Genomic DNA, 8,715 nt, shown 5'->3' with positions numbered 1-8,715 from the left:
TTGCCCAGAGTTGCAGAGTGGGACTCCATGATTGGAATAGGCACCGAGGCGAGAATTATCAGGTCAGTGGAATTTTGAGCCCAAGACCCGCCGAGGCGGGGAATTGAACCCTGGTTCCAGGCTAGACCTCTGCATCAGGGTCTGCCGCTCTAACCATTGAGCCACACTTCTCCACTATGTGCGTGGGTGACTGTTTTCCTGGATTCGGTGGGGATCCATCTGAATGTCTTTCGAAGCAGGCAAATACATCTAATAATAAGGGATAGTTACGTGTTTCAATTTTGTAACACAGCAGCAGCTCACTAATATTAATGCAAATAACCTCCCATTTCTCATATGAGAGGTCCTATTGTCCGTGGAAGACTCTGCAGAACAGAGCTGGCTCTATCATGAGGCCCCCTTAGAGCGTGGGGTCCTGGGCCACGGCACACTTTGCTCATGCCTTAAAATATCTCTGTACAAGATGAGCTCAGCTGGGAACCAGAACAAGAAGGAGAAACCAAAACTGAAAATAAGGGTGAAAAGGAACTTCTGCTTGAGTCCAGTAAGTAAACCATGTCATGCCAGGAAGGGTGTTTCTGAAAGGTGTTCCCATCTGGTACTCTATTTTGAAAGTGTGTTTTAAGTATTGCTTAGTGGTTTATTTTACAGCTTGCAGTCATGGCCTCTGTTTCTTATATCTGTGTGGTGAACATGGTTTTAGAGGAATTAGGTGAGGTCTGTTACCTTTTGGATGAAGGGAGCTCTGTAACTTGTGACCAGATACGTTGTATAGCGCTGAGAAGCCAGTTATCCCTTGCACTAGTGAACTTGACCTGCTTGACTACATTGAGCTGAGCGATCACTGTGGGTTCTGCTGTTGACTTCTTTATTGGACAATAAACTGGACCTGAATTAAAGGGTAGTCATTAGGGCAAAAAATAGTATAAAGGGAGGCAGATGGGCACATTGCCCTATTTACTCATCACTAACACTGTATAACTGCTTTACTCCAGGAGAAGGCCTGGTCTACTGTTCAGCCTGATGCACAAACCAGATTATTTGTAACAAAGAGGGGCTAGAATGCAAAAGCTCTTGATAATGTCCTCCCCTTTCTGAGGTGACCTAAGGAACAGTGGTTGGTGGATGCTGTTAGAGACGTGCCTAAATGTTGGCTTTCATCTCTGGGACCTACTGTGAGAATTTGGTTACTTGGGCATGATTTGTTAAGATAAACTTAAACAAAATGTTCAAATTTAGACCTGAAGTCAAAGTTTAGACCTAAACCAGAACTTTACATCTGAAGTCCAACTTTATACCTGAAGTCAAAATTTATACCTAAAGTCCAATTTTATACCTCAAGTCTAACTTTACACCTGAAGTCTAAAGGTCTAAACTAAAGGACCGATTCAAAAAGGTAAAGTTGGAACAAATGTTTAGACCTAAAGTCCAACTTTACAAGTAGTAAAGTTAGACTTCGTTTCTAAGTTAAACTTTTGGTTTACTTTTAGACTTCAGGTCTAAACTTAAACTTTTGGTCTAAGTTTACCTTTGAGAATCGGGCCATTAGTTTAGACTTACAGTCAAAGTTTAGACCTAAATTCTAACTTAACCAAAGTCTAACTTTTCTACCGTTAAAGTTCGACTTCAGGTCTAAACTTAGACTTCAGGTGTAAAGTTAAACTGCAGATTTTAACTTAGAATTCAGGTCTAAAGTTACACATTTTTTGTCTAACTTTACCTTTGTGAATCGGGCTCTCAGTGTGTGCCCACTTATACACCTCTCCTTTGTTCCTAGGTACTTTCCTCATCAGTCAGTGGTCATGTATTTCATGATGGTGTTCTTTCATAGACTAATGGGTGGGGTTCTTATCTTGCCCTTCAAAGGCAGGTCCAACAAACTTGGATTTCAGGGACGAGCTGTCATTGGGTGTATATGAGGGTGTCTTTTTCATGGCACTTGCCGCAGTAGATTGAGTGCTGGTGCCTGTGAGTCTGTTACCCTGGGTGAGTGTTTTGCTTTTAATGATTCTCAGTGCATTAAACGTTAACATATACTTCTCTGAAAAATTTTGTAATAAAGTGAGGAAGAAGAATCAGAAGAGAAGGAAGGAGAAGGAAGAGGGTTGACTCAACTCCAGATACCCCTCCCTCTTGTGATGAGTATATAAAGATCCTCACATCCACCCTCCCAAAAGCATTTCACTCAAAGACACACATACACACATACGTGGTTTGGCTGAACGCTCCGGCACCCTGAAGACATGAAGGGGCTCTTCCTCTTTCCTCTGGCTCTCCTGGTTGGGGCAGGTAAGACTTCATCCCTAGAACTTCAATTATGGGGGTTTAAGGGAACACCTCTCGTGAAGGGCATCACCACAGGTGCCCCTAGGAAAAGCAATGAGCAGAATGAGAGATTTAAAAGTGTCTTGTATTGAAGAGGTTAAAAAGCTGCATGCGTCTTTTCTGTAAAACAGCTTTATTTTTTGGGGGGGTGCAGTTCTTAAGGAGCTTCAATGTGAACTGAGCAGCATCTGCGCATTACAGAGCAATTTATTTTCAAATCATGTTTTCAATGTGCATAAAATGGTATTAATCTAGAATATTAGATGCTTTTAAATAGCCATAAGGCAACTCATGCATCACTTTTTTTTTATTTTACACAAACTATTATTTTAGTTTTTGACAAATACAAATTTCTGATACAAAAGTAAATAAATAACAGAGAATGAATCCAGGTTAGTACTTATTGCATTTTTAAATTTGTAGAATGCTAAACCATAACCCTAACAGATTAAAAAATCATGCATGCTTTCGTCTTTGCTCCTGAATTTATTATTGCCCTTAGCAATTCTTGGGAACAGATTATAACAAATTCATATTGTCACTGACATGTTGGAAAACAGTTTAGTGGAAGAGAAATAAAATCTAGACAGTACTTTTGTGCAAGATTTTCTTATTTGGGTGTTAGTAGAGTTGCATCATATTTACCTGGACACTGGAAGACCAGAGGTGTCAATGTTAGTGGAACTACACAAAAGTGATCTTCCTAGCATCTGACAAAGCACTGTCTCCTCACAATGGATCAATCTACTTGATCCCATATGTCCTATAGTCTCAAATTGGCCTTGCAAGGCTGCTTTGTTTGCATTAGTAATGAGCCCTGTGGAAGACCAGTCAGATCCGCTGAACTTCAGCTGAAACATTTAGCCCTGGTGGCTTCTGGTGCTGATTCTATGTGTAGCAAAATATTAGATGATAAAACTAGACACATTGAGAAGTAGCAGATTCCCCTGCCTAGCCCTTCTCTGGGCTGAGGTGTGAGATGCATGGGGATATTAGTCCTATTTTTATTTGGAGTCCATGATGGTGTTCTTTCATAGACTAATGGGTGGGGTTCTTATCTTGCCCTTCAAAGGCAGGTCCAACAAACTTGGATTTCAGGGACGAGCTGTCATTGGGTGTATATGAGGGTGTCTTTTTCATGGCACTTGCCGCAGTAGATTGAGTGCTGGTGCCTGTGAGTCTGTTACCCTGGGTGAGTGTTTTGCTTTTAATGATTCTCAGTGCATTAAACTTTAGCATATACTTCTCTGAAAAATTTTGTAATAAAGTGAGGAAGAAGAATCAGAAGAGAAGGAAGGAGAAGGAAGAGGGTTGACTCAACTCCAGATACCCCTCCCTCTTGTGATGAGTATATAAAGATCCTCACATCCACCCTCCCAAAAGCATTTCACTCAAAGACACACATACACACATACGTGGTTTGGCTGAACGCTCCGGCACCCTGAAGACATGAAGGGGCTCTTCCTCTTTCCTCTGGCTCTCCTGGTTGGGGCAGGTAAGACTTCATCCCTAGAACTTCAATTATGGGGGTTTAAGGGAACACCTCTCGTGAAGGGCATCACCACAGGTGCCCCTAGGAAAAGCAATGAGCAGAATGAGAGCTTTAAAAGTGTCTTGTATTGAAGAGGTTAAAAAGCTGCATGCGTCTTTTCTGTAAAACAGCTTTATTTTTTTGGGGGGGTGCAGTTCTTAAGGAGCTTCAATGTGAACTGAGCAGCATCTGCGCATTACAGAGCAATTTATTTTCAAATCATGTTTTCAATGTGCATAAAATGGTATTAATCTAGAATATTAGATGCTTTTAAATAGCCATAAGGCAACTCATGCATCACTTTTTTTTTATTTTACACAAACTATTATTTTAGTTTTTGACAAATACAAATTTCTGATACAAAAGTAAATAAATAACAGAGAATGAATCCAGGTTAGTACTTATTGCATTTTTAAATTTGTAGAATGCTAAACCATAACCCTAACAGATTAAAAAATCATGCATGCTTTCGTCTTTGCTCCTGAATTTATTATTGCCCTTAGCAATTCTTGGGAACAGATTATAACAAATTCATATTGTCACTGACATGTTGGAAAACAGTTTAGTGGAATAGAAATAAAATCTAGACAGTACTTTTGTGCAAGATTTTCTTATTTGGGTGTTAGTAGAGTTGCATCATATTTACCTGGACACTGGAAGACCAGAGGTGTCAATGTTAGTGGAACTACACAAAAGTGATCTTCCTAGCATCTGACAAAGCACTGTCTCCTCACAATGGATCAATCTACTTGATCCCATATGTCCTATAGTCTCAAATTGGCCTTGCAAGGCTGCTTTGTTTGCATTAGTAATGAGCCCTGTGGAAGACCAGTCAGATCCGCTGAACTTCATCTGAAACATTTAGCCCTGTTGGCTTCTGGTGCTGATTCCATGTGTAGCAAAATATTAGATGATAAAACTAGACACATTGAGAAGTAGCAGATTCCCCTGCCTAGCCCTTCTCTGGGCTGAGGTGTGAGATGCATGGGGATATTAGTCCTATTTTTATTTGGAGTCCATGAATTTTGTTGCAGTTGAGTCACAGTAGTCATGATTTCCTATTGAAATCCCATTGCTTGAAGGCCTCCACATACAATTTGCAATTTAGATCTCAAAAGAAGTCACCTGATTTTCAAAATTACATAAATAGTGAGTAATTAGGGATTTGATTTACTCAAATACTAATGTGGGAAGTGAAAGCCATAACAAAGGAATGTCTTTTGAAAACTGACTAAAGCATGTGGGCTCCCTGCACCATCCAGAGTCCCTCCTTCCAGGAGGTCAGACCAGTTTGATCCACCAGGCATGTGGAGTGAGTGACTGAAGGCAACAGCTCCTTTCCACCTGCTGGCCCCATCTCTGCTGTCAGTGGTGACAGTGACAGTTGTCAGGGTTCTGCCAGACTCCTTATTAGACACCCACTTAACCGTACAAGCCCCACTGCTTTTGAAGGACAGGCGTCTTAAACTCCATCTTGATTTGATTTAGAGCAAGAGAAGGATCATGCGTTGTCTTGGGAAGAATATCTCCACATGGCTACTACAATATGGTGGCATAAATGATAATGCACACTCTTGGTTAAGTGAGGAAGATAGCTCAGTGGATCAAACTGCAGCTGCTGCAGAGATCAAGTAACCTGTAACCTGTAAGGCCATAGATGCAAAGTTTGAAAGGCACATCTGATCATTTCCACCTTTGTAGTCAATAAAATTAATACTATTACGTGCAGTAGGAGTAACACTACTTTTTACCCAACTTGAGGTAATTTGTTCCAAATGTCCTATATGCGCAGCAGTACCTAGTCTGCTCCTACTACAAGTGATTTCACCAGCGTTTGTGATAGGGGATCTTGAATGAGTTGAACGATCCCTTCAGGAGCCAGCTGATAATGGAAAACTCTCTGTGCAACATGATATGAAAAGCCTATTTTAGGCTGGTAAGATAGATGTGTCTAACCCTTAGCACATACTTCAGAAGGCTGTAAGTAACTGGTAGGTCATGGTAACACTGCACTATTTTTCCCATTGCTATAAACCATCTTTTCAGGAGAAGAATCCGCATAGCCCTTCTTTGCTAAGAGGTGGAAGGTATATGGGCTCTGCACACCTCCACTTTAAATGCGTATCTGCGTGTAAACTGGAAGAGACACTGGGTGCTCCGGGAACTGCTAAGAAACCAAGAGGGCAAATTTGGGAGACCACCAGGGTTCATGAGGATTGGTCAATATGGATTAGTCAATGATAAAAATAATTTCAACAAGAACTCCTGGAGCCATCAGAGCTTGACCACTGGAGATGTAGAAGATGATTGAGAAAGACTGCAGCCATGCGACTCACAAGGGAGCTAGAGAGAAGGAGGGTAGAGGGGTAGGGAGCAGAGAGCAGAGTGATACTGTCAGTGACCCTTGATCTGGTGTCACTTGTAGGGACTTGTAGAACTACAGCTGAGTTTTCGGTAAGGCAATGTTTACTTCTGATGTTTGCTGAGCACCGATCTAGGGGCTTTTCAGGGGCTTATAATTTATCAGTTGAGAATTACCAAGCCCCTCCCCAACTTAGGGCCAGATGTAGGTAACTTCCATTTAGCAAGTCCTTAATAGAGATTTTTACTGAATCGCTATAAATGACTCGCTAAATGGAATGTAGGTAGAAATCGCTAAAATATTAGCGATTCCTTAACATTCCTTAACAAAGAATCAGTAATTGAGATTCGTTATTAAGGAATACCTAGCCATTCCTTCCTATGGGCTAGCTAGCCCATAGGAATGAAAGGGAAGAGATTCACTATTAGCGATTCGGTATTACCGAATCGTTAATAGCGGGAGCTATTTCAAGGGTGCCAGGGTGTCCATAGGACACCCTGTTGAACCCCTGAATGGTGCATGTGTGCACATGTGGTGCACATACATGCCCTAAAAAGGCAAAAAAGTGTTTTTTGAAAGGAAATTGCTACTTACCACCAACTTGAAGTTGGAGGTACACAGTGATTCCTTAAGGCTGAAGTGCACTGTTTTTAGTGCTACGTACATTGCATTTAAGGAATCGGTATTTCCGATTCCTTAAATGCAAGAGCAAAATAAGGAATCACTTTTTTGTGGTTCCTTATTTTGCATGTAGGTTTAAAGTCACCTACATTGCACTCAGCCAAATACCGTCGGTAACGCAGAAATGTAACAAATTTCAGCATTACCAACCGGTATTTAGCCACCTCCTTCTGGACCTTAATCATGGAATTCGATTCTGATTTACTTCTATGCACTTTTTTCACATGAACAACTGACATTTCTGTCACTGACTCCATCCAGTTATTACAAATTCACTTTGTTTGCCCTATTCTGCAAAACATACGCTGGCTGTACTTGTGATCTAATTGTGAGTTCTTGAATTACTGAATCAATATAAGAACACAACTACGAAAAAACTGGTCACATGCTAATTCATGTTAAGCTTGTATAACAAACTTTCTTTTTTAACTTTTGCAACCATTGTGTTTGTCAAGCTCTTTGCATTGGGAGATTGTGTGAATATGTGTATGCTGTCTGTCACCTATTTATTGTATGCTGCTTTCAACAGATTCCATAAAAAGGGGCTGTCAAATGTTGTATCACAATCCTCCTTCACATACAAATTGTGACCTTTGCCTTTCACGAGGTGTAGCTGAGACCAGCTGAAGTTGAACTCCAATCCTCCAAGGAACTTGTGGCGTTGAGGGTGTGGTCTTCTGTGGAGTGCACCAGTAAACTTCTCACCCCTCCACGGTGGCAGTGCTGAGGGCAGCCATTCATTCAAGTCCTCAGTACACGGGTCATCAAGCTCTAATTGCAGTGCGCATATGTACCCTGGTCATCATACCCATTAATATGCAAGTCATCAAACCCTTACTAACGAGGTCATTGCACCCTTAGTACACATATCATTGTGCCCTTAGTAGACAGGTCATCCTGCCCTTAGTTCACAGTCATTGTATCTTTAGTGCACATGCCATTGTGTCTTACTACACATGTCATCATGCCCTTATCACGCAGGCCACTGTGCCATTAGTAGACAGGTCCTTGTGCCCTTACCACACAGGTCAGCACACCCTTAGTACACAGGTCATTGCGCCCTTACTACACAGGTCATTGTGCCCTTAGCACACAGGTCATTGTGCCCTTAGTACACAGGTCATTGTGCCCTTACCTCGCAGGTCATTACGCCCTTAGCACACAGGTCATTTTGCCCTTACTACATAGGTCATTGCACCCTTACCATATAGGTCATTAAGCCCTTAGTACACAGGTCATTGCGCCCTTACTACACAGGTCATTGTGCCCTTAGTACACAGGTCATTGTGCCCTTATTACACAGGTCATTGTGCCCTTACCTCGCAGGTCATTATGCCCTTAGTACACAGGTCATTGTGCCCTTACTACATAGGTCATTGCACCCTTACCATATAGGTCATTAAGCCCTTAGTACACAGGTCATTGCACCCTTACTACACATGTCATTGTGCCCTTAGTACACAGGTCATTGTGCCCTTAGTACACAGGTCATTGTGCCCTTACCACGCAGGTCATTGTGCCCTTAGTACACAGGTCATTGTGCCCTTACCACACAGGTCATTATGCCCTTAGTACACAGGTCATTGTGCCCTTACTACATAGGTCATTGCACCCTTACCACACAGGTCATTATGCCCTTAGTACACAGGTCATTGTGCCCTTAGTACACAGGTCATTGTGCCCTTACCACGCAGGTCATTGTGCCCTTAGTACACAGGTCATTGTGCCCTTACCACGCAGGTCATTGTGCCCTTAGTACACAGGTCATTGTGCCCTTACTACATAGGTCATTGCACCCTTACCACCCAGGTCAATA

At 41.9% G+C, this 8,715-nt stretch overlaps 1 protein-coding gene across 1 annotated transcript in view; it reads left to right on the top strand.

Annotated features, from left to right (window-relative positions):
- Positions 1-3,711: 3,711 nt before the first annotated feature.
- The window catches only part of LOC147718148 (lymphocyte antigen 6E-like), a 60,365-nt gene continuing 55,361 nt past the window's right edge, over positions 3,712-8,715 (top strand). Inside the window, exon 1 of the mRNA XM_086919223.1 lies at positions 3,712-3,820. Coding sequence (XP_086775349.1) covers positions 3,775-3,820 — 46 coding nt within the window. The 5' untranslated portion in view covers positions 3,712-3,774. The remainder of the gene's footprint in view (positions 3,821-8,715) is intronic.

This window comes from Lissotriton vulgaris, chromosome 4_2 (genome assembly GCF_964263255.1).
Source record: "Lissotriton vulgaris chromosome 4_2, aLisVul1.2, whole genome shotgun sequence".
Taxonomy (NCBI): Eukaryota; Metazoa; Chordata; class Amphibia; order Caudata; family Salamandridae; genus Lissotriton; species Lissotriton vulgaris.
The sequence above is the reverse complement of the archived record's forward strand: the minus strand, read 5'-3'. Positions and strand labels throughout refer to the sequence as shown.